Source organism: Ruditapes philippinarum, unplaced genomic scaffold, assembly GCF_026571515.1.
Source record: "Ruditapes philippinarum isolate M1 unplaced genomic scaffold, ASM2657151v2 ctg2295_1_1_1_1, whole genome shotgun sequence".
Classification (NCBI taxonomy): domain Eukaryota; kingdom Metazoa; phylum Mollusca; class Bivalvia; order Venerida; family Veneridae; genus Ruditapes; species Ruditapes philippinarum.
Window position 1 is genome coordinate 39,648 of NW_026853400.1, and position 26,407 is coordinate 66,054.

General features: G+C 35.5%; 1 protein-coding gene across 1 annotated transcript; it reads right to left on the bottom strand.

Moving 5' to 3' along the window:
* Positions 1 to 685: 685 nt before the first annotated feature.
* On the bottom strand, positions 686 to 7,019 carry LOC132736774 (uncharacterized). The gene is made up of 7 exons (XM_060723994.1): positions 6,340 to 7,019; positions 5,048 to 5,755; positions 4,321 to 4,473; positions 3,271 to 3,456; positions 2,611 to 2,637; positions 2,032 to 2,058; positions 686 to 1,114 (listed from the first exon to the last, which is right to left on the bottom strand). The coding sequence occupies exons 2-7, from the start codon at positions 5,723 to 5,725 to the stop codon at positions 1,007 to 1,009; spliced, it is 1,179 nt and encodes a 392-aa protein (XP_060579977.1). The 5' UTR covers positions 5,726 to 5,755; positions 6,340 to 7,019; the 3' UTR covers positions 686 to 1,006.
* Between the last annotated feature and the right edge of the window lie 19,388 nt (positions 7,020 to 26,407).

The window sequence follows — 26,407 nt, forward strand, 5'->3', positions numbered from 1 at the left end:
TCATGCCTTATTCCCCGGAACAGCGCAAACGTCAAAAGACGATTCTTTTTAACCCGCACCCCCCGGGGCGAGAGAGGTGGTTAAAAATGACTAATGTATTACAATAATGCACAATGAAAGATCTAAATAGGTTCTTATTATCCCACTGGTTTAGAAAGAAATGCTTGAAGGATTTTTATGAAACTTGGATCAATTGTTAAGCACACACAGATAATGTGCAGAACTTATATGCCAGGTGTGCCTGTTTAAGGGTGGGTCACACATACAGGTTAAAGAATTGTGACTTGGGTTTCATGCCCGCTCCTTATCTCCTAAACCCCATGAAGGATTTTCATGCACCTTGAGTCAAACGTTAACCACATCAAGACCATATGCAGAACCTTTCCTTGCGTCACCGCGGACTATATATATATTATATATATACTAAAAACTGTTTGTTATTTTTTATGCCTTCGAAGATGAAAATTTTGGTATTTGCAAAAGGCGTTTGCAAATGGGGTACTGTAATTTACAGATGGCGATGTGTCTGAAAATGGTGTTTTACAAATGGCGTAACTATCCAAACCTCTACTTTGCAAATAGCGTCATACTTACATATGTACGAAAAAATAAAATGAAATATGTATGCAAAACTAAAATAAAATATGTATTCAAACCTAAAAAAACAAACAAAGACATCTTTTAATAACGAATAACGAATGTATTTGTTTTACTTCAGCCGAAAAAAATATTTAGGTACAATTATGATTAAAAAATATGTTTAACAAATTTAAAAATGCACACTAACGTTCCATTATTACAAAATAGCAAAAAAATGCCAACTGGTAAACAATTTGTATTATCGGTTTCTAAAAACATAATAATTAGTTCATGTATATAAAGTATAGTTAGTTTACATGTTTTTATCTTCATTATGCATGTAAGACCGTTCTATGTATGCATAATATTTTGTTCGAGGTCTTTATCCGAAGTTTAACGGAAAGGATAAATACGGTGCGACTTTAATTTACTTTTTATCCACTTTGGAGTGATCCATGATTTTTCCGACTACCCATCCAAATCCTGCTCCAAGAGCAGCCCAAGCCAGAGCTCCTGCACCTGTTGTACCCAATGCCTAAAACAAAACAAACAAAAACAAGCAAACAGAATATAAACATATAGTGTTGTGGTAAGCATCCTTGACTGGCCATCCAGAGACCCGTCATTTCGAAAGAAAACCACGCTTTAGACTCTTTAAAAAGTATCTTCAAATATGTTGTATGGTTGATTTTAAACATAATAGCTTATTCTAGGTTCCGTAAATTGTACAGTTGGCAAACAAGACCGTAAACGTTTAACAAAACCATATCAAAACTAAGTATTTCTTATTTGTACTAACGGATCGGAAACTATGACATTTGATCATTTGTCATCCACAAACTACATGTATTTCTGTTTGAATACATGCCTAAGAGAAATATCTTTTTCCTTATTTATTTTTGCTAAAAACTTAATGCATTAACAAATAAAGCAACTGCAATACAAAGTGGCTAAACATGTAGATAAAGTAATCAAAATAAATCTTTATATTTTGTAACTGTTAAATATGAATATGAAGCAAATAACAACCAAAAATCAACTTCTTTTGCATTTTCTGACAATAATTAAAAAGGAATTATCTATGATGAATATGGCACGGTATTGCATTGTTCACTCACAATGTTGGGTAAATTTGTGTAGGCAACCGAATAGCTCAGTCTGTAGTGCCTCCCTACGCAGTCCGGGTTCAAACTGCATTTTTATCATCCTTTGAATGGCACGGTATTGAACTGTCCTATCACTTTTAAGGGAAGAAGATGTGTAAGCGGTCGAATAGGTCTGACGATACTGTCGTTATTCCGGGGCTTCCAGATTCGAGTTCTGGTCAGACTTTACCTTTTTAACCGTGTTTGCTACAAATTCCGGTAAATTCTTTTAAAACAAGACATCCGATCATATAGGTACATTTTGTACGAAAGTACAATGTTTATTTATTAAGGATTAACATATTACCTGACTCGAAATCCCATCTGATAGATCCTGTAATATAGAAAAAGAGCGTCCAAGTACACAGTTTTGACTAACTGTCGATTCTTCTATCTAGCACATGGTCTGTTAAATGACATTGTAGAACATCGTTGTAAAAATTGAATCAATCTTTGTAAGCTTCCATAACTTTAACAGGTCAAAGTTTTAAGTAATAATTTTGGTTAAAAAAGATATCTTCACATTAGAAACTAAAATAAAGTACAAAATCCTCTTAAGGATATACTTAATAAAAAAACGTAACGTACTTAAGGTATCTGTTCCCAGTGGCATAAAATGTTGCTAAATTAATGTTTGAATAAAAGAAACAACAATATATTCTGATTCTATAAAGCGACACAGAAATACCTTATTATTCATTCTCGTTGCCAGCAGACACAAATTAATATTGCCAAAATATTGATGTTTACATGATTGTGATACATAAGTGAGAGGTTGTTTTGTGAAAGTATTCTAAATAGTCTGAAAAATTCCAACAAAGTAAACATATCCTATCAAATAAATACATTTTGTACAAAGGTAGCATATATATTTATTAAGGCTTACCTTAATCGAAATGTCGTCTGATGTATCCTGTAATATAGAAAAAGGTCGACAAGTTACACAGATTTGAGCAAATGTCGATTCTACTATCAAATATGATATAAAGGAGAGACATTGTTTTGACTATATGAATTTTAAGCCAACTTTTAACGAACTGATCTTCAATTCACACAGCAAAGAAGCCCAGCTAAACAGTAAAAGCATACTTTGGTGTATATTTAACCTTCCTAATATATTTACAAAATTAAAGGCATATAGCTACAAAGGCCCTCCCTGACAATCTAAAAAACACATATTTCAATTGGCAGAATCTTAGTATTAAACGGTAATAACTTAATTTTGATATCAAGTTAAACTTTTTTCAAAACCAGCAAAAGGTTATTGAATGTCCATAACACTTAATCACGCAAAACTTTAACGGCATTAAGCAGAATTTGCTATTTTATCAACTTTTTATATAAACTTAAGACCCCATTTTATTGACTATTAGTGAACAGCACCAACTTCAGCTTGTGATCTAACAGGGTCTGCAGATATCAAAACTATGTCCATAAAGAACAAAAAGTGCATTATACTTATTTACTTGTGTACATGCATTTGTGATAGAAACATACATTCAAATATGTATAAAATAAATCTACTTAGCTGTCATTTTCACCATACCTTTTCTATGGTTGTTTTCTTAGTTTCAAGTGCTTTCAAAATACTTTTCAGCTGTACATCATCCTTTAAAGTTCCTTCAACATTTATTTCAAATTCCAAGGCCAATGTTTGCAAACAAAGTGCTTGTGTTATCATGATTTTGTCTTCAGGGGAAAAACAAAGCGTAATGATTTCCAAACTTTTCAGCTATATGTAAAATAAAATGAATGGTATAGATTTATAAAACTAAATTTTATGAGAATGTTGTTTTTTTAATATCACGGTCAAAATCAATCGGCAATGCCTATTGTTTGGAACTAAGTCTCACCGGTGCCATGTTTATTAGATCACAAAAAGTTTAAATATCTAAGCGTTAATTGCACATTTTATATGTCTCACAATTTATATATATATAAACAATATATATAATATATATATATATATATATATATATATATATATATTATATATATATATATATTTATCACATTAAATGCGGCGCGGAGTGTAATAAAGCCATTTAATAAAAACGATATTACACTAGTGTAATAACACTTTGACATGACGTCATTTGCGCTATATAGAAACATAGCGTTAAAGTTGCGCGCGCTAATGTTAGCGTTACACTGTATATATATATATATATATATATATATATATATAGAGAGAGAGAGAGAGAGAGAGAGAGAGAGAGAGAGAGAGAGAGAGAGAGAGAGGATATTGAATGAGTGTAGTTTAATACTAAATTTATTGAACGAGTTGAATAAAATCATATTATGCGAGCCTTTGTCGAGCATACTATTGTTTTATTTAACGAGTTCAATAAATTTTGTAACATAATAAAAAATAAGAACAATAAACTGTTTAAAAGAGTAATTTTTCAATGACGCGTTTAAAGTGTAACGCTAACATTAGCGCGCTTTAACGCTATATTTCTATATAGCGCAAATGACGTCACGTCAAAGTGTTATTACACTAGTGTTATATCGTTTTTATTAAATGGCTTTATTACACTCTTGCGCCGCGATTTATGTGATAAAAATATGTAAGCAGTAACGAGTTCTTTATAACCTTTGAAAGCTCTACAATAGCTTTTTGGCAATACACATCATTTAATTGTTCCATCTGCAATAGCGTTTCCATACGACGGAAACAAATATCTAAAGCCTCGTCATTAATGCGTTGATCAGCAGAGTGCATCAAAAAGTTTCTCACTTCAAGTAACTGAAATAATAATAAACGTATAATAACACTAGTGCTACATTTTACTTCCTTCATGCATTTTATTGCAGTGCTGTGCACGCGACTGCTTTAAAAGGCATGGTAGAACCTTGAAAATGAATGTAGCAATCAGATTATAGAAAGAAACGAAATAAATTATAAATGCAATTTTCTTCCAACAATAAAAATTTGTGGGGCTACATGTAGTCATAAACTGATTGAAAATTATATATATCATCAAACGTGTCTACATTTGCCTAATTTACAGCTAGATAAAAAGGCTAATATTAACTTTAAGAGCACAAAACAAATGAATAACAATTTTATATTTGATAATAGCATCAGACATGTTTTGCTGTTTTCAAACTCACTGCCGAAAAATTGATATACTGTAACAGCTCTTTGTGTCTAAGTAATATTTTTTAAATCAAGAGGTTGTTGTTTATTTTTTCAAATTTTGTTATTATTTCGTTGATTTTGATTCTGTAATTCAATGTTTATGGGGAAAAAACGTTCAAAATCTGGTTTTCTATTTTGAAAACAGTTATAACACCTATATATATTTACATAGACTTACATCAGTATACACCTCGTCACTTGACTCATCTTTCAATTTGAATAACTTGCAATTTCTCATCATCTTGAAAATTGATGCTGCATCTGTATTTTCGGGATCTGAGTTAGGAATATCGTGTCTCTCATTTCCGCAAAACATGTACATGTTCGCAATCTGCCAATAGTAATCGTCTATAGGCCCCGACCTTGTTTCATCAAATAAAGGTATTCCTTGTCGGTTACGTTCAAATGGACAATCCTCCATTTTGCATGTGTTACATATCCCACTGAATTTTTCTACATACTTCTGTTTTAATACATTTTTACCCATTTGAAGCAGTGGTGTTTTATTTTCTTTTGTACTTTGTTTGTCTGTCTGTACAACTGGGTTCCATACTATTCTTTTCGACTCGTTCGATTGTAACAAACGTAAACGATCAAAGATGGATTGGCATAGGCGACATGTACATTTTATTTTCCACCGTTTTCTGCCTGTTGAATCTTTTTTGTACTGCAACAGTATAGAGGCGTGATCTATGTCTTTCAAAAAATCCGGTAAATGCGAAATTTGTTCTTGGTCCCAAGAATATAACTCATTCTTCCAAGTTGTAATGATATGGTTACAAAGAGCAATCTTTGTAACACCTAAGCCTGTAACACTTTTAGTCCAATTCACAAATTCACTCTGTGGTGTTGTCATTTTTTCGCATACACTTCGAAAACGGAGTCCCTGTAAAAAGAAGCAGAACTCTTGATGAACATGACTGTGTTTAGGAGCATAAAACACGAATATCATCGTTGTGTCCAATTATACATCATTAGCCACGAAAATGTTAATTTTTGAAAAGATTAAAAATATAATGGTGTTACATTCATTATGCACTGCCTTAAGAATGAAGAATTATTTTCACTACCTGCCGATTTGTAACACACACATAACCATTCAATTATTAAACTGGATTGTTATCAAATTAGTTATGAAAGAAAAACCATAAGAAGAGTTATCGAATATTTACGACAATTCTCATTTAAGTATTCAAAATGCTCCATTTCATAAAAATTATTAAGGTATCCTGTTTGTGTGCGTAACAGCATAAAGAAAACTAAGGATAGTACAAACATGAAAACCGTCGGAAATGAATCGGTAGGACATACTTAGACCATATCACGTCTTATTTTAGTATCGCGATCTTTATTTTTAAGATTCAACAATATAATACAAGAAAGTAAATCTGAAACACACACACACACGCACAAACGCACGCACGCACGCATATATATCAAAAAGTATTATAAGAAACAAAATATACCAACCTTAGTGAGCGAAATTCAATTCCAAAGTGAAAAGTATTTTTAATAAAGACAGGTTATAAGGTAACCACGCAATAGTTTAAATAAAGCTGTGTCAATAAATAAACTCGAGATTTTGTTTTGTTGTTAATTGAAGCAAAACCAAATAAACACCCAAAAAACCCAAAACAGGAATTGGGTAGTAATTTGCTTTCATATAGCTATTGTGTATCGTGACTTGCTTGAAACGAATTTCATGAAATGTCATGATAACCCTAATTCGTTTCCTGTTGACCTACTGAATAACGAGGAGAGAAGCATAGTATGGTGGCATGAATGGGACATTAGAAATATTTTTTAATTACTAATTTGAAGTGAACGTGTTAATTTTGCGTTCGCTCGTGTAAGTGTTGCGCTTAAACGTCGCCCACGTGAGAACTTATACAAAATAAAATTAATGCATTTATTAGTTTGACGTGCGCATGTGTATATATAAATACATACACGTTATACTAATAAATGCACGTGGTGTAAACCTTACATGTGTCAACTATCACGTGTGGACGTATTGAAAAATACTTTGATTGACAATGCATGCATGCCTATTAGTTCTTAAGGCGCATCTGGTGACTAATACGTGCGCAAGTGATAATTACGTATGCACGTTGTAGTTGAAACCTTTGCAAGCGCTAATTAACACTCACGGACGCTTTTGATATTATGTGCGTATGTCACAGTTAACACGTGCACAGGTATTTGTGCGTACTTCGTCCAATTTCCAATTCCAACTAAATCCCGCCCATCAAGCAAAGATTATGACAAACTGCATGTATATCGTGTCATCAGAAACAAAATAAATGTTTTGAATGGTAAATATATGAATAAAAGTATTTCGGTTATATTTATTCTATGTAATGATCACTTCGACCTTTGGAAGGTCACTTTAGTAAACTCTGTAAAGTACAATGTAATTGAGTGATATTGTCATAATCTTTACTTGATGAGCGGGATTTTCCGAATATCAATCAGGGTTGAACCGTTTGCTGATGTTGTAAGAACTCGTGGTTCAATCATTTTGCTACTTTTGTGTAAATATTATGAAAATAATATCATCATGAGTTATTAAGTGGTGCGCACGAGATAATTAAGTGGTGCGCACGAGATACTATGTCGTGGTCACGACAAAATATCTCGTGCGCACCACTTAATTACTCGTGGCTATGACATAGTATCTCGTGCGCACCACTTAATTATCTCGTATGCACCACTTAATAACTCGTGGTCGCGACAGTATCGCGTGCGCACCACTTAATTATCTCGTGCGCACCACTTAATAACTCGTGGCCATGACATCGTATCTCGTGCGCACCACTTTATTATCTCGTGCGCACCACTTAATAACTCGTGGCCACGACAAAGTATCTCGTGCGTACCACTAAATAACTCGTGACCACGACATAGTATCTCGTCCGCACCACTTAATAACTCGTGGCCACGACATAGTATCTTGCGTGCACCACTGAATAACTCGTGGCCACGATTTAGTATTTCTCGCGCACCACTTAATAACTCGTGGCCACGACATATATCTCGTGTACACGCGATATATGAAATCAAACATATTTCACCTCTTTGCCATTGTCGAAACTCGGCCAAAGTCAACCTGTTTTTAATTGTATTAGTTACCAAATTACTTATTTTACTTAGGTTATTCATGAGTAGGAATGTAAACTGAGCGATTGTTAATAATTATCGTAATTGCGTGTGCAAATTCTTAATTTTACTACAATTGATATAGCATTAAATGGTTAGATCTCGGGCACACATATAATATCATGAACACTGAACATAATCTACTGAGAGTACCAGAGTTTTTATTTACATTGTGTCCCATGGTATTTTCATGCACATGCGTTTCCAAGATCGTTATTTGTTGCCTCGCCATTTTAGATGGAACTTACAAAATGTTATTTATATCAGATTTATTACTGAGGATAAATACATTGTCATCTGTTGTAAAATGTTAAATGGGAGATCCAAGATCGTTATTGGTTGCCTCGCCATTTTAGATGGAACTTACAAAATGTCATTTATATCAGATTTATTACTGAGGATAAATACATTGTCATCTGTTGTAAAATGTTAAATGGGAGGAAGCACGAATAATTGAGCTCAAATATCCGAGAAATTTTATTAAATACTTTGTTTTCGAAACTCCTTTAGATTCATTAGGAATTTAGACTAATATACGTTTCAGAAAGATCCTTTAGATTATTTTACTAATTTGAGAATGTCCAATTAGATTCTCTGATTTCAGTCCATTATGTTAAACTGATCAATGGACATCCTACCTTTATTCAGTTCTTCCGCATATATTTTACAGGAAGTTAATACATTTCAGACATACTTTGTCCGAACAACTCACAACCTGTCTTTATCTTATTTTATAATCGTGAACTTTAAAATATAGTTTATCTTGGTAATGAAAGGGTGGAGATATCATGAAATGGCAATAATAGAAGAAACAGATGCATCGTTTAGCAGACACATTAATTAGCACTGAAGCTCGTTAAACATGACCAAGATGTACCTGCATTGGGACGGTGAATTTGTTTACAGTCTATTCACACGGCAAATATTTATTTGAACTTTCTTTGAAATACAAAACATTTGGTCAAACTGACGTCCATATTATATAAGTCAGATGTCATAATTAAGTTCGATTCCCAAAAATCAACAATCTTAATCTTATTAAAATATAGCGATAGTTGGCGTCCGTGGTCAGGTGGTTTTGATCGATAACTTCAAACCACTTGCCCCTGACCGCTGTTGGTCCAAATCCCGCAAAATTGAGCTTTGGATTATTTCATATAATGAAGCTATCCGACAAGCTGACGGAATGTCGGTTGTTCTACTCGGATTTCCCTTCGTGCATGAAATATATTTAATGCACGGAGGGGCACCACAGGTCTTCCTCTATCAGTAAATCAGTTAAGCTTGAAAGTCGCCATATGACCTCTTCTGTGTTGGAGCAACGTTAAACCCAACTAAAAATAGAAAAAATGGTGATATTGCAAACATTGCTGCAGATTAAATTTGTTTTCAAAACAAGATGGGTTAACATGATATGTTGTTATTTTATACGACTTCATTGTATAAACAGTATCCTGTGTTACTATCTATAGAAAAACAAATAGCTTTCATTACGTGTTCTAGGTTACGGAAACATTATAACACTGTGAGATTGTAATATATATGTTTATCATTTAGTAAACAGAATATGTATATGTAAAATAGCAATATTACGTACGTCCTTGAACCGGTTTATCACGAGCAAAAGAAACACCTTTGATGGACTTCTTTATTTTTTCATTATTACTATTAAATTATTATTATTATTATTATTATTATTATTATTATTATTATTATTATTATTATTATTATTGTTGTTGTTGTTGTTCTTGTTGTTGTTCTTGTTATTATTGATGACATTGATTTTAATCGTAGTATGCAAACATGTTATGTATTATGATACATGTATTTAAAACTAAGTTGTGTAAGGGGGGACAGATCTGTAATAATATTGATTTTTCTGAAATATAAATGAACTACCTCCCTTGCTGCAATGCTTGTTCGCATCATCATGTTTGTATTCTGTATTTCTTTTTTAAATAAAGACTCCTTGTATGATAAAATTTATTAAAATTAGATTTTTAAAATGTTCTACAATATCAAATAGAAGTTTCAAAGATTTTGTATGAAGGTCAACATACTTATGTATTTACATTGTTCACTTTAATCACGAATTATTTCAAAATTAGCGCTAAGTTTCAAATTTGCCAATTTTAAAGAAGTAAAACAATGTTTCGTGTTTTAGGCATAATGTGCCTTTAATGTGTTCGTGTAAACATGTTGAAACAGTCTGTTCCAAACTGAAGTGTGTTCAGTATAATACTACACAATAGGCTTCGTACAGTATAAAACTTAGTCAGACTGCAAGTGTGTACAAGCTGACCCTGGCTCTAAACTGGTGGCTTAAGCTTATTAATTTTAGTTCCATAAGATTTCAGGTTCACATTATTCGTTAAGGTTAGGGCTTATTTTAATGTATTAACATTTACTCGTATATACACGACCAGAATAAAACAGCTGCATTCAGCATTAGTGTAAAAAAGGATTCTGTCATTTATCAGTTAGCTGATTTTTTATATTCTGATATAAGCTGATATATGCAAACATGTTTAAGAAACTATTATTTTATATATTATCTTATTTCAAATCAAATTAGCAAAGAATAAAGATACTTCTTGACATTGTTTAATATATTGAGCGCATGTAGTTCGGCCAATATCTGTCAATGAAGCAGGATTTCTATTAAACTACTGTAATAGGACCGTATTTTGATAAAATATTTAGTTGTCAAATTTATACCATTCATTTGTCGTCCATTTTGGCTTCTTTCCCTAACGTTAATCTGTTAAAGTCCTCTTGATTGGCTCTTTCGGTTTAGATTTACATTTTTATTGGTCCACTTGATTAATATAATACGATTAGTTCAGAACTTGTTATGAGTAATTTTGACCAATCAATCTTATAGTTAAGCATTGTCATGACTACCAAAAGTGTATAAATACCAGGTGAATTTCTATATTTCTTGTCTTGGGAACTGGCCGACAGGTCAGTTCACTTCAAAGCTTTAGAGCTTTGGCACTCTTTCAAAACTTAATAGTTTTGACTCTCTTTGAAATCTATATGATTTGAGAATTTAGGCTATACTTATTAATAAACACTTAAAAATTCTTTTTAAATAAATAACTCGTTGTTGGTAGATTCTGCTGAAATATATAGTCTTATTCATACTTTTGATAAATAAATTATATGATTATCGTTTAAATAAGTCTATGATTATCGTTTGAATAAATCTCGTAATGTTAAATTTATAAAGTCTTGTGTTATACTTTCTTAATAAGAATAAATTAAAGGTAGCGTCCTACACCACCATCCTAGCCACTGGTTGGCAATTAAGAGTTCAGAGAACCTGGGTAAAGTGCCGTTTAAAGATATATTTGTGATCACGTGTCGTCCGTATTGTAATTTGGCCATTTATATTTTAAGTCTGTCCAGAGCGCCACTGAGTGTTGGGCTCGAATCAGCTTGAACCACTGATAATAAACCGGCACTATTTCATTGGTGCCGTGACCACTGGACTTTTCAATTGTTTATAAATCAACTATTAATTTTTGCTGTAACAGCTGAATTTTTGATTTTTGTATAACGTAGAGCTTTTATATTGAGATTTGTTTTGGCGTACGTCTAGTATTTTATTTAATTTTTTGGCTGTTTTTGTAACGGCATAGGGAATTTACATAGAGCTATGTAAAGTTTGGTTCACAGGCACGAGTATCGGACCTGGGAAGAAAAAAATATGACCAGATTGATAAAAAAAACCTGTGTTCATCTTAAAAGTGTCAAAAAAAACCCCCAAAAATGTAAATAATGACCCCCCTCCAAAATATACTATAAGTTAAGAGAAGGCCGGAAACTCCAGATTCGAGCCTACGAGCAAGGGATTCATTTCACGGGCCGTTGTGAAAACAATTGGCCAGACAATTAAAAAAAACTTTTATCACTATTTCACGTTTGTATTAAGCTTCAAAATGAGACCGACCCCAAGTCTCTAGCCCTTCCCGTTCATGAAATATCTATCAGGAAACTAGCGAATTCGTGCTAAAAATCTTTGGTAGACAGAATTGCGGCACAACGATTCGGTACGTAAACATAGACTAATACATGTATGTCAGCTGAGGACGGGTCAAAATCACTTGAATTTACTAAATGCACTTGTAATATTACTAAATAAATTAAGTTGTACCACTCATAACCGTCAGTAGCATCTGATACACACGAGATTCGAGGTTTCAAAACATTTACACGGTCTTTCAATCGCTGTCTACGCCATTAGGCATCCTTGTGTGAACGTTGCGGGTTTTCGGTTGCTATTGGCCAATCAGAAACTCGTTACAAATATCGAAAAGCTGATTGACAATGGCGTAGAAAGGAATCTAAAGACCGTGGAAAGGTTTAAGATTCAAAATTTGTGCGTGTAATCAATGCTACTGACGGTTGGAGTGGTCCAACTTATGTATTTAGTTAATATTATTTTAGTAAATTCAAGTGATTTTGACCGGTCCTCAGCTGACATACATGTATTAGTCTATGTTTTACGTACCGAATCGTTGTGCCGCAATTTGTCTACCAAAGATTTTTTAGCACGAATTCGCTAGTTTCCTGATAGATAATTCTATGAACGGGAAGCTAGAGACTTGGGGTCGGTCTCATTTTGAAGCTTAATACAAACGTGAAATAGTAGATAAAAGTTTTTTTTTAATTGTCTGCCAATTTTTTTCACAACGGCCCGTGAAATGAATCCCTTGCTCGTAGGCTTCGATCTGGAGTTTTCCAGGCCTTCTCTTAACTTATAGTTATATTTTGGGGGGGTCATTTTTACAATTTTTTTTTTGGGGTTTTTTTGACACTTTTAGCATGAACACAGGTTTTTTTATCAAAAAATCTTGGTCATATTTTTTCTTTCCAGGGTCCGATATCTGCCTTGTTTGTTATATTTTAAATATACAGTGCTAGTTCGGATTCATATAAAAAAAATACTCATTTTTCTAGTGTGTTACGTTAGTATATTCGTCTGCTAAATTTTACTTTACGCACTCGTGATAATCGGGGGGGTTTTTCAGTAAAGGGTTAAACGAGTAAATATTGCTTTGGGGATAGCGCGAGGGGTTATATGCTTTAAAATTTATAGGTTGGTGGGTTTTATAAAAAAAATGTATTTAAATTTTAAAAATAAAAAAAATTTAAAAAAATGTAAAGTTAAATAAAGTCTTTAGGGGGAGCTCCCTTTAAATAGGATATTGTTAAATTAAAAAAAAAATTTAAGGGGTTTTCTAAAAAAATTAAAAAAAAAATAAATTTAATTTATGGGTTAATTATAAAAAATAAAATAATTTTTTATAATTTGTCAAAATTTTTCCAAGACCCCCTTTTTAAAAAATGTGTTAAAAAAAAAAAAAAAACTCTCAAATAAAATATCATAAAAGGTTTTTTTGTTTTTTTAAAGTTTAATATTTAAAATTTTAGAAAAATAATATAACAAAATTTTTTTTAAATTTTTTAACTTTTAAAAAACGTTTTTTCTATGGTTTAAAAATTGAAAATACAACTTTGATATAAAATCATTTTTTTTCTTATAAATTTTATCATTTTAAATTTTGGCCCGAGGGGAAATTTTACCCATATATAATTCAGAAATAGATATTCAGTTAGCGTTAATGTTTCTACGGGGTTCATGCTTTGAATACGTCACGCACGAGAAAATTTTTAAATTTTAAAAACCCCCTACATGTACTCCCATGTAAGGGAAGGGCTTTTCATAAAAGGGAAAAGGGCAAGTTAACAGCATTCTTTTATAGGGATAGGGGGAAAATTTTTCCCCTAAAAACCCCTTATGGGTTTATTCATTTTTTGTTCCCTACTTTTTGAAGGAGTCCCCAAATAAAATTTTTTCACCCCTTTCCCCCACTGTCGGGGGGATTTCAAATTTAAGGATTTTTAAATTTTATTACGTAAAATTTGGTTTATTATTAGCTTACCCTTTTTATACAGGAAGTGTCAGATGATTAGTACGTCTATCCCGGGGGTTAAAGGGGTAAAATTTTTATAAAAAAGCCCCTCTTTCCCCCTTTTTAAAAAAGATTTATTGTTCCTTTAAAGTGACAGTTTGACATTATAGCTAATGAAGAGTTCCCCTTTTTTAGGTGAAGAGCTAACATTTGTAGGGGTTACGTCACCCGGGTTTTGGTTAATTTCATGCCAGACAAAAAAGTGCCCCAACTTTATCGAACCATTTCCCCAAATTTTAGGTTTTCCGAGTAATTTATCTCGAGGAAACGCATTTAGCCTTTGAAATTTATGCCCATCACTATTTCTCGGGGATTTTCAAATTTCTCGGGCCATCTTCGGTTAAAGAAATTAAGTCCGATTTATTTCGATGGTACTATAGTGAAAGTCGCAATTTTAATTTTTCTTTTTAGCAAGTTTTCCCAAAATGGAATAGTTGGGATATCAAAAAAAAAGGGGATGATGTTAACAATTATTTGCCGGGGGGAACACCTCAATTACTGTCTAAAATTTCACCTTTTCAAAATTGAAGTTATTAGAATTAAGCGTGTGGGAAAAGCAAAGAAATTTTGTCCACATGAAATGAAGTTGCCCTTTTGCTGTGAATTCCGTTTAAACGGGAAAGAAGCAAGGGGAATTCCCTTCGGACTAAGTTATGCACTACGCAGATTAACTCAAAAAAACATTTCTTTTAAAGCACAGTGAGCTTTAGAAAAGTATTATTGACCAAAATATTCATGGATTAGGGACTTTTTAAATTTTAAAAACAGTTTCAAATTTGCATCCTTTATTTGGGTCACGCAATTTGTGCTGCCGTAGAAATTTTTCAAATTTCAAGGGGTCGGGAGAAAAATACAAAACCCTTAGATGATGAAGGGGGTTTTAAACCCTCCCTTGAATGCTATTTTTGTCAAATCGTTGGGGTCCCTTAAACCTTTAAAATTTTAAAAAACTTATTTAGTTTAGAAAGAAAAAAAAGCAAAAAATAATTATGGTTTTTCTTTTTGATCAAAATCTTTAGCAAAAAAATTAAAAATGACTGATTTTACAAAAAGAAAACATATGGAACTCAGGATTTGGCCCAAAAAATTCCCCAAGATTTTATTTTTAAAAAAACTGGTATTTTATGGCCCTTCAATTTGGGGCATAATAGCCCTATGCCTAACTATAGTTTAAAGCCCATTCCCCCAACCAAGGGGTTTTTTCAAAAAAATTTTTCTACTAAAAAAACACCAATTATAAAATCCCCGTCTAGAAAACATCAAAATATGACGGGGAAAATTTTTTTTTATTTAAAACCCACTTTTAAAAACAATTAATGTACTTACTGTTTATTAAAAAAATCACTTTAGAGGGCCTTTTTATGCTAAAAGAAAAAGCTTTGAATCAGGGAAACTTTGGGCAGATTTTAGGGTTGGGGGCAAAAAAGTCCCGTAGTTTAATTGGGTTTGGCCCATGAATTTCAAATGTACATATTTGTGAAACCCCGTACCTTTTCGTACTTCGTTCCCAAACTAAGGAAAAATAAAATCTTTTCCAAAGGTTTTTTTTTCCTTTAAAACGTTTTAGTTCAAAATTTTTTTTATAAAAACAAAGCAAATTAAACAGGTTATTCCAAAAATTATAGTTACCCCCCCCCTCCCAAAAGATGTTAAAAATTGGGCCCAAAAGCTTTTTTCTTTAAAAACCAAAAAATTGAGGGTCAAGAAATAGTAACCCAAACCGGGAAATTTGGTTTATAAAGTATATCGGGCTCAAAAAGAAAGATAGTTACCTTTTTTTCAAAAATAAAATTGTTAAAAAACTTCACTTTAGACCAAAATTAAACAAAAATAACGGAAAAAAATGAATTAGTTTTAAAACTTAAAAAATTTTTACAAAAATTTTTTTTTATTATTTTAAAAGGGGATTAGGTTCTCTTAAAGGAGGAATTTTTAATTTTTAAGCCCCGTTTTTATTTTGTCAAATTATTTCTAAAAACTTCCCTGTTTGGGAAAAACAGTCTTTAAAAACCCCCTTTCTAGGGGCTGGTTTTTCGCGGGATCTTCTCCCTTTCCCGCTTTTTGCCCCCCAAAATTTTTTTTGCCCCCATCCCCGTACAACTGTAATGGGGGGTGGGCCCACCGTCTTCCCCTTGAAAGGTTTTTATCGCAAACCGCTTGTCTCCCCCGCTCGTCCACAAGCCCGCTAGGGGCCCCCACTCAGCGCCCGGCTCAGCCCTTCCCGGATTGCCCGGCGCCTGTCTCTGCCCCTTGGGCCCAAAACCCGTCACAATCTCAATTTCAGATTCGCCCGAACCCCCCTAGCGCCTTTCTTGTGGGGAATAGCCCAAATCCGCCAACCTCGGTGTCGGGACTGCTCAATATTTTATGAAATTAGCCCTTTTTCCTCTCATAGGCCTCTTTTAATTTTGTATTCCCAAAAGGTACTGTCAAAAATCGATGACAAAAAGAAACTTCTTTCCCTTTTCCGGGCCCCCCCGTTTCAAAGTCTTTGGGCTCAAGTTGGGCTGGAAAGAACCCCAACGGGAAAAAAAAGCTTCCTTTTCCCAGATCCCACTGACATATTTCCCTTTTGTGGGGGTCAAAGGGGTCGAAATTTTTTCTGTGAAGCTTTTTTTTTTCGCAAGGGTTTTACCCGCTCCCCAAAGTTGATTTTGGCCTGCCTGTGATTTCTTCTGCGTGGTTCTTTTCTTTCCCCTTTTTTGCCCCAAACGGGAAACCCTCCTAGGCTTGTTTGTGTCGCCCGCATATTTTGCCCTGCGGGCCCTGCTTTTGGAAAACAGGAAGATAAAACATGTTTTCCCAAATGCCTGGGGTTTTTTGCCCCGACTGATTTTTTGGGGCTTATAAATCCCCCTTTACAGAGGTTAGCTTTGGGGAAGGCAAAGGGCAGAATGACCTGAGGAGGGAAAGGGTAGGAAAGAAAGGTTCAAAACTTCCAGATTGTCTTCCCCCTCCCCTTCCTTTCCCCTGGTTTCCCACGTTTTTCCATGCCCCCTGCGACCCATCTCTACGCCCCGGGGCCCGTCTCTTTTTCCCCCTTTTCCCTTTCCGGGGACTTTGGGCTGGATCAGGGTCGCCTTCCCGTCTGGTTGGTTGGCCCCCATAGGAAATGCTTTGGGTTTTTTTCCAATACCTTTTTCTCCCACACCGTTACACCACAGTCCTTGGCATAAGAGGAGCTCTCCGCCTGGCTTGACAGTCTCGTCACTGACCAACTTTTTCCAGTACGGGAAGATCCCTGCTTCCCGGAATCTGCTCATCTGGGGAGTTCTTAGGGTTAAGCACCAGTCTTGTCTTCGCCGTCTTTAATTATTCTACCCAGTTGAAGACAGTGGAGTTCAGTTTGTTGGTTTCCCATACAGTCCAACACTGGAGAAAACTGGGTGGGATTCCAAGCCACTTCGAAGATGTCGGCTGGTGATTCTCTCTAAGGCTTCTATTTGTTGAGCCCTGGGGTACCTCATACAGCATCATGGCCAATCAGCTTGTAGTAAAGGCATGCTGTACAGACAACAGGCCCTTGAACCTTCCCAGGTAGGTTGCCTCCGGTCTATCTCTTCAGCCCGTCTTTCTACCTGGTTCTCTAGCTTCTTGACGTTGTCCTTGTCTACTAGGCTTTGCGCATTCAAACCACTTCCCAAGGCACTTTATTGGGGTTGCTTCGTGATGGATGGGATCTCCTCGTTCTGTACTCGGAGCACGAATATGTCTGTCGTCTTGCCTTTCTTTGATAATGAGGGACCTGGACTTTACGGCCTTGAATTTCATTCGGGGCCCATGACGCGGAACGTCTGCAGTGCTGTCAACATCCATCTAGCCTGGACGTGTTGTTGGTGTCGTCAACGTGAGGTCATCCATAAAACCTCGGCTTAATTGGGAGGTTAGATACCTGACTCTGTCTTTGGTCCGCGGGTCTCTCCTAATGGGGCAGCATTGATGAGCAGATTCATCCCCATGACGAAGAGTACCAAAAAGAAAACAGTACATCCGGTGACTATACCTTTCTCCAACTTCTGCCACTTCGTCAGCTGGTCACCAACAGAAAACCGAAGCTTGATGCCGTCAAGGTAGCTGGTGATGATTTTCTCGACATAAGTTGTCGACGTGGTAGTGCTGGAGGGCTGTGTAGATCAGCTGATGGGGAATAGATCCGTATGCGTTGGCAAAGATCGAGCCGAACTACTGTCAAGTCTTTCTTCCCCGGGTTCTTCGCCTCTTGAATTTGGGTGATAGCGCTGGTGTGCTCTACACAACCGGAGAAACCAGGTACTCCCACCCTTCGGGACTGAAGTGTCGATGTACGCGTTGGTCGTCAGGAAAGAGGTAAGTCTTCTGGCCAGGATAGCGAAGAAAATCTTCCCTTCGACATTTAGATAGCGAGATGGTCCGGAACTGATTGACTGTCTTGGAGTTCCTTTTTCTTGGGCGTGAATATTCCCTCTGCTTCCTTCCAGGCTTCTGGTACTTCCCCTTTTCCCCCAAACCCCCTTGAGGGTCTTATAGCCTCTTTCGTAGGGGTGGCAAAATTTTTAACTTTTTAACCGATGGGTTTAAGGGCCAGGGGTAGAGCCCCGAGCCTTCTTGACGACCCTTCCCTTACCTTCCCAAAGTGGGTTCATGGGTACATGGGGTTCTTGGAGGAAGGGAGGGTTTAAACCGGGCACATCCCCTAGGGATCTTCCCTGTTACATTGAATTGCGTATCATGCCCGGCGTAAACATGCAGGGACTTCTCAACCCTTCAAGTGGGTCTCTAATGTTCCTGAAAGCTTTTTTGTAAGCAAAAAGCTTTTTCCCAAAAAAGTATGTTGGGTGTTTAACGGTCTCTTTCTTGTTTGCTCCCCCGCTTTTTCCCCCTTTCTCAGCTGCCGCAGGAAATTTCAACTGTAAGTGCGGCCCGGTTTTCACGTAGTTGGGAAAGGCCCCAAAGGGGCCCGCACTGGTGAGCTTTTCGGTACTGCTTTCAGCTGTCCCCGAATTTTCTTTCCCCAAAGGTTCTCTTAACCCGGGGTTGCCTCCCGGGTTGGCTTTTTAGCCATCCCTGCGTTTTTGTTTCTTCAACCCCAAAACCCCCCTCCCCCGCAAAGAAAATATACAAGGGGGGTTAACTTCCGGTTACTGGAAAACCCTTTCATGGATGATTCGAGGGTATTCTAAGGTTTCCCCCGTTAAAAAAGTTTCCATGGGGCCTTTCAGATCCTTGGGGCCCCTTAAACTTGGGGGTTTTTTGTTTTAGCATTGGGCGTGGTCGGGCAGGGACGGGCCCCTTTTCTCCTGTGGTTGGCTGCTGTGTCCTTTGGGGTAAATCCCGTAGCTCTAGGAGGGGGGGTCTTCATCCTAGGATCCCGGGTGGGATTGTGCGCTGTCTCTTGACGGAGAGTTCATCAGTACTGTGGGTAGTCTCCTGACTGGAGTTTACTCCCGTCTCACTAAGCATTACTGGCTATGCGCTGCTCAAGTTTTGGCCTCACCTGCTTTGGGCCAACCAGACTTCCCCTGGTGAATGCGTAACCCTCGTTTTGGTTTTGCAGGACTTTGCCACAAAAGGGCAAGTTTACTGTCCATGGTGCTGAGTTCGTAGTCGATTGGGCAGGCCGTGTCGATTCCATAAAATCTGTCCATGGTGAGTCTTTCAGAATAAACCCAAATTTAGACTTTACAAATATACCATTATCAACTGCTGATGGGTCAAAAATTACAGATAGCTAAGGAAACTTGTGTAGCAGTAAACTTCACATAATAGGCGAACACGGTTTATAGCGAAACTTCCGGTTATAAGGAACACATTTTTTGGCCCGAATTTTGCCCTTCTTTATTTTAATGTAAAAAATTACGGTTACAGCGAACACGGTTATTAAGGAATTAATCGCTTATAAGGAACTAATTTTTTAGTCCCAATGCTATAAAAAGTACAGGAAATTACACTTTTTATAACGAACTCCAAAATATCGGCTATCCGTAAACAAATCACGCATTTTCTACTTTCCTTTTCATCGGCACAGATTAAAACTTGGCCGAATGTAGCGGACATATATTAGGAACAAAAAAAAGACGATGACAGTCAATCTTCCGCAGACGAGATCTATTTAGATGATCTGCCGGTTGTGTCAAAAAATGAAGCTATTGATTGTTTGCACAAAGATTAGGTCATACTTTCGAGTCTAATGCACATAAAAATTCATTGGATATTGAATTTAACTTGAAGAGTTGTAAAACATTTCCAAACTAAAAATAGCGACTCTTCAAAGCAAAGTGATTATTTGTGTGCATGATACTGATCGTTCATAAATAACAATACTGCATATATGGTACATATCATATATCGTTATAGGATTTATATTTATAAATAAAAATTATATTTAAAAAAAAACAAATTGCAATTATTCCTTTTTTTTAAATCAATATAAGGGAGACAACAATGACGAACCAAGAGTTATTTCTCTTAATCAAATGCTCTTCTAAATGGAGGACGATGGTAAACAATTAGTTCGTTATATGTAAAACTGTTCGCTATAAAGACTTCTGATACAAGGAACTAATTCGCTATATGCTTACAAGGAACTCCGGATATAAGGAACAGATTTTGAATGTCCCAATGAGTTCGTTATAAGCGGAGTTATTTAAACTTTGAAATAGAGCATATATCTTTTTCTTTTGAATTCATTGTCGCTGACATTGAAGAGAAAATTGGTATTTTGGGTATGGATTTTTTTGAGCAATTTGATGTTTCTTTGAAAATTGCCAAACGCATTTTGAAAACTAAGCTGGGCAAAGTAAAAATACATCGTTATCACACGATATGTTGTGCCAAAGTACAAGTCTCAGAGACAATTACAATACCCTGCTAGAGTAGAAATGACTATTAATGGCAACCATAAATGGTTTTACATGCTTAAACAGATATAATATAACTAGACCTACTCACAAATTCATAGATATGGGTATTTTAGTGGGCTCGAATTTTGATTGATACTGAAGAAAATAAGACAATTATATCAGTTATGAATATAAATGATCAGCCTGTAAAGTTGAAACCAACAGTGTCTTAGGCTCATTAACTGAAATTTCGGAAATTTTTCAGGATTATAAAAAATTCTATTATTCAGTTAGATAACTTTAAAGACTGTGTTTTACTAACATTTGGAGTCTGTTTTTAGGTCTGTTGGAAAAATAACCTAGATAAGGGTCAAGTCACTTTTAACCTATTTTGAGGACATATTTGTGGGTCCAGATGGCAAGTTAGGCCAAACAAAATATTGCTGAGCATTTTATTAACACTGGGGATTCAAAACCTGTGCAATGCAAGGCTAGGAGAATACCTATACATTTACAAGAAGCTGTTAATTCTGAGATTGACAAAATGTTAGAACAAGATGTCATAGAACCGTGTAGTTCCCTTGGGTGTCAGGAATATGTTTAGTTAGAAAAAAAGGTAACACAATAAGATTTTGTGTTGATCTTAGGGGGTTTAAACTCAGCTACTATATTTGATGCCCTATCCTTGCCTAGGATTGATGAAACATTAGACATTTATCAAACAGCCATTATTATCACTTGTTAGATTTAGCCAGTGGTTACTGGCAACTCAAATTAAATGAGTATGACTCACATAAACAAGTTTCCTGGATACCCGGGAAGGGACAATTTGCTTTTAAGTTATGCCATTCGGTTAAAAAAAATGCCCCTGCATCATTTCAGAGATTAATGGATGCTGTTCTTTGCGGCTTAGGTTTTGAGAGATGTTTAGTGTACATGTATCTAGATGATGTTTGTATTTAAGGGAAAACATTCAATGAAGCATTAGAAAATCTGTTCTTGGAGTATTTACAAGATTAAGACATGCTAACCTTAAATTAAAGGAACTAAATGTAAACTGTTTCAAAAGGAAGTTATATTTTTGGGCAATAAAGTTTCTGCTAGTGGTATTACTTGTGACCCATCAAAAATAGAAAGTATAACGGAAAATTGGCCAACCCCTACTAATAAACATGAAGTTATGTCATGGCTAGGTATCTGTGGGTACTATAGGAAAATGATTCAAAACTTTGCCGAAATCTCATTACCTCTAACGAGACTCACAAGAAAGAATGCTAAATTTAAATGGGATGTAAGTGAAAATTTGAGAAATTAAAAACTTGTCTTGTTAATCCTACTATTTTGGCTTTTCCTGAGGAAAATGGTAGTCAATTTATTTTGGATACTGACGCAAGTGCTGATTCTATATCAGGAATAATTTCTCAAGTTCAAAATGGACAAGAAAAAGTGTTGGTTATGGCAGTAAAATTCTTAACCCCGCACAAAGAAATTATTGTACAACAAAAAGGGAGTTATTTGCTATAGTTCATTTCATACAACACTATAAACACTATCTTTTAGGGAAGAAATTTTTGGTTCGCTCAGATCATAAAAGTTTGACATATCTTCAAAAATTTAAGGAGCCTGAAGGAATTCTGGCACGTTCAATGGATTAATATTCTTGGGGCCTATGAATTTGACATTGAATATAGGCAAGGTACAAAGCATTTAAATGCAGATAGTCTTTCTAGAAAAATAAAAAGGCCATGCAAAATAACTAATTGTCAGGAGTGTGTTAGTACTTTTCAAAAATCAAAAATTATTGAAAACAACAAGTATGTTAGCATAAACCCTATAGGTCAAGGTAATTCGCAATTACAATCTGACACGAATAAAAATCTTGAACCAAACTGGTTGTTTCATTGGTCCAGTAAAGAATTACTAGAGTTTCAAATTAACGACTCTATAGTGTCTGAAATAATTAGGTTAAAACAAGAATATTTAACAAAGCCTAAAAAGTCAGAGCTATCAAATCTGCACTCAGATGTTATTAAATTATGGCAAAAATGGGAAACACTTGAAATCCGTAATAGCTTGTTGTATTACAAGAACTTTAATGATCATGAGTGTGTTTATCAATTAGTAGCCCCTGAGGAACTTAGGAATTATATTTTTAAGCAACTTCATGAACAGAGATATTCTGGCCATTTGGGACGAGATCGCACCTTAGAGTGCATTAAACGTAGATTTTACTGGCCTGGTATGGCTAATGATATAGCACTTTGGGTTCGCCAGTGTGAAAGCTGTGCAAAAAGTAAACCCGGCCCGGGGAAAGGGAAATCTCATTTAAAACAAATTAAGGCTCATCGCCCTATGGAAATTTTAGCTATAGATATTTTGGGCCCTCTCCCTTTAACAAACCAGAATAATGAGTATATTATAGTCTGTGGGTGTTACTTTACTAAATGGACAATGGCTTTTGCTGTTCCAAATCATACAGCTTATACTGTAGCGGATACCCTTATTACTCAGGTGTTTTTACAATATGGGTTTCCTGCTCAAATACATACAGATCAGGGGAGAGAATTCGAGTCTCAATTATTTTCAAGTTTATGTTCCTTATTAGATATTGATAAGACTAGGACTTGTCCTTATAACCGAAATCGGATGGGATGATTGAACGCGCTAATAAGACTATAGTGCAGATGTTATCTCATTTTGTTTCCCTTAAAGAAAATCAAACAGACTGGGATGACCATCTGTATTATGTCTTAGCAGCCTATCGTTCTACACAACGTACGGGTTGTACCCCAAATTTACTTATGTTAGGGAGAGAGTTGGATTGTCCAATTGATTTAATGGTAGGACTTCCACTATATACTACAGAGGTAGAATGTCCAATTGAATATGTTCAATGGGTGAAAACTTCTTTGAGACAATCATATGAATTTGCTTTTGACCAATTGAATATAGCTGCTAGTAGGCAGAAGAAGTTCTATGAAAGAGATTTAAAACCTAGGGAATTTTTAAATTGAGACTGGGTTTGGAGATGGTATCCACCCTCTGTAAATAAAAAATTGAAACAAGGTTGGATAGGCCCATATCTCGTTTTGAGAAAAATTACATATTTGACTTATAAAATTCAGAAGTCTGAGGATTCTAATCCTATTGTGGTTCATGTAGATCACTTGAAAATTTATGAGGGAAAAATGCCTCCTAGCAATTGGTTAAGGGCAAATCAATATGTAAATTTGGAGTCTGAATCTCCTAATCAAATGTTATGTTCTGAAAATGAAAATACAAATGTTCAGATTAATTCAGATGATGAAAAGAATAAAAACAAAGAAATTCCTTTTGTACCAAGGTCTAGGCGTGAAAGACAAATAAAACCCAGAGAAATATTATCAATGTAGGGTTTTTACTTAAGCACACAGTGCTTAATCATTAAGCTGTCAACAATTAAGACATAAGGCTTAATTATAGTTCATAATTTGTAAATAAGTGGGTTCAGCAATTAAAGTTGCTTTTAGAAAATTAAGTAATATCAATTATAATAGTTGATATATAATATGACATTTTTGTTGTATACATGTTGTTTTTTTTAAAATGATATATAAAATAAAAAAAAATATGTATACATTCATGATTAAGTATTTGTGTAATTAAAACTTAGATATATAATCTAAGATAAATATAATAGTTCTAACATGACCTAGAACTATGTAGAATGTAAATATTTCTAGTAAACTTTATTAACATTAAAAGAAATATGAACACAGGATTGATTGTGTTTTATTAAGATAATTGTGCTTAAAGAACTGTTACATATGTAAGAGTTAATGTTAGCAAATGTAAATATTAGGGTTCAATGCTTAGTGTTAATTAAAATACGAATATTTTCCTATGATTAAGAGTAATTATGCCCCCATTTCGGAGAAAAGGGGGTATATTGCTTTGCACTTGTCGGTCCGTCGGTCCGTCGGTCCGTAGACCAAATGGTTTCCGAGTGATAACTAAAGAACCCTTAGGCCTAGGAACTTCAAACTTGGTATGGTGATTGGTCATGACAAGTAGATGACCCCTATTGATTTTGGGGTCAAGGGGTCAAAGGTCAAGGTCACATTGACCTTGTAAGCAAAAACGGTTTCCGATCAATAACTAAAGAACCTTAAGGCCTAGGAACTTCAAACTTGGTATGGTGATTGGTCATGATCAGTAGATGACCCCTATTGATTTTGGGGTCAAGGGGTCAAAGGTCAAGGTCACATTGACCTTGTAAGGAAAAACGGTTTCCGATCAATAACTAAAGAACCTTAAGGCCTAGGAACTTCAAACTTGGTATGGTGATTGGTCATGATTAGTAGATGACCCCTATTGATTTTGGGGTCAAGGGGTCAAAGGTCAAGGTCACATTGACCTTGTAAGCAAAAACGGTTTCCGATCAATAACTAAAGAACCTTAAGGCCTAGGAACTTCAAACTTGGTATGGTGATTGGTCATGATCAGTAGATGACCCCTATTGATTTTGGGGTCAAGGGGTCAAAGGTCAAGGTCACATTGACCTTGTAAGGAAAAACGGTTTCCGATCAATAACTAAAGAACTTTAAGGCCTAGGAACTTCAAACTTGGTATGGTGATTGGTCATGATCAGTAGATGACCCCTATTGATTTTGGGGTCAAGGGGTCAGAGGTCAAGGTCACATTGACCTTGTAAGCAAAAACGGTTTCCGATCAATAACTAAAGAACTTTTAGGCCTAGGAACTTCAAACTCGGTATGGTGATTGGTTATGACCAGCAGATGACCCCTATTGATTTTGGGGTTAAGGGGTCAAAGGTCAAGGTCACATTGACCTCTTGGGTAAAAACGGTTTCCGATCAATAACAAAAGAACCCTTAGGCCTAGGGACTTCAATCTTGATATGGTGATAGGTCATGATCAGTAGATGACCCCTATTGATTTAGGGGTCAAGGGGTCAAAGGTCAAGGTCACATTGACCTCTTAGGTAAAAACGGTTTCCGATCAATAACTAAAGAACCCTTAGGCCTAGGAACTTCAAACTTGGTATGGTGATTGGTCATGACCAGCAGATGACCCCTATTGATATTGGGGTTAAGGGGTCAAAGGGCAAGGTCACATTGACCTTGTAGGTAAAAATGCTTTCCAATCAATAACTTAAGAACCCTTAGGCCTAGGAACTTTAAACTTGGTATGGTGATTGGTCATGACCAGCAGATGACCTTTTGATTTTGGGGTCAAGGGGTCAAAAGTCAAGGTCACATTGACCTTGTAGGTAAAAACGGTTTCCGATCAATTAACTAAAAACGCTTAGGCCTAGGAACTTCAAAACTTTGTATGATGATTGTTTGTGACCAGCAGATGACCCCTATTGAGTTTTGGGTCAAGGGGTCAAAGGTCAAGGTCACATTGACCTTGTAAGTAAAAACGGTTTCTGATCAATAACTTAAGAACGCTTAGGCCTAGGAACTTCAAACTTGGCATGGTGATTTGTCATGACTGCAGATTACCCCTATTGGTTTTGGGATCAAGGGGTCAAAGGTCAAGGTCACATTGACATTGTAAGTAAAAACGGTTTCTGATC

What these genes read in the sequence shown, in the direction of transcription:
- LOC132736774 (XM_060723994.1), bottom strand. Translation starts at nt 5,725, where the DNA reads ATGACAACACCACAGAGTGAATTTGTGAATTGGACTAAAAGTGTTACA. An exon ending in AGAAAACAACCATAGAAAAG is followed by an intron (nt 2,638 to 3,270) that starts GTATGGTGAAAA and finishes TCTATATTACAG; the next exon opens with GATACATCAGACGACATTTC. An exon ending in CAGATGGGATTTCGAGTCAG is followed by an intron (nt 1,115 to 2,031) that starts GTAATATGTTAA and finishes GTTTTGTTTTAG; the next exon opens with GCATTGGGTACAACAGGTGC.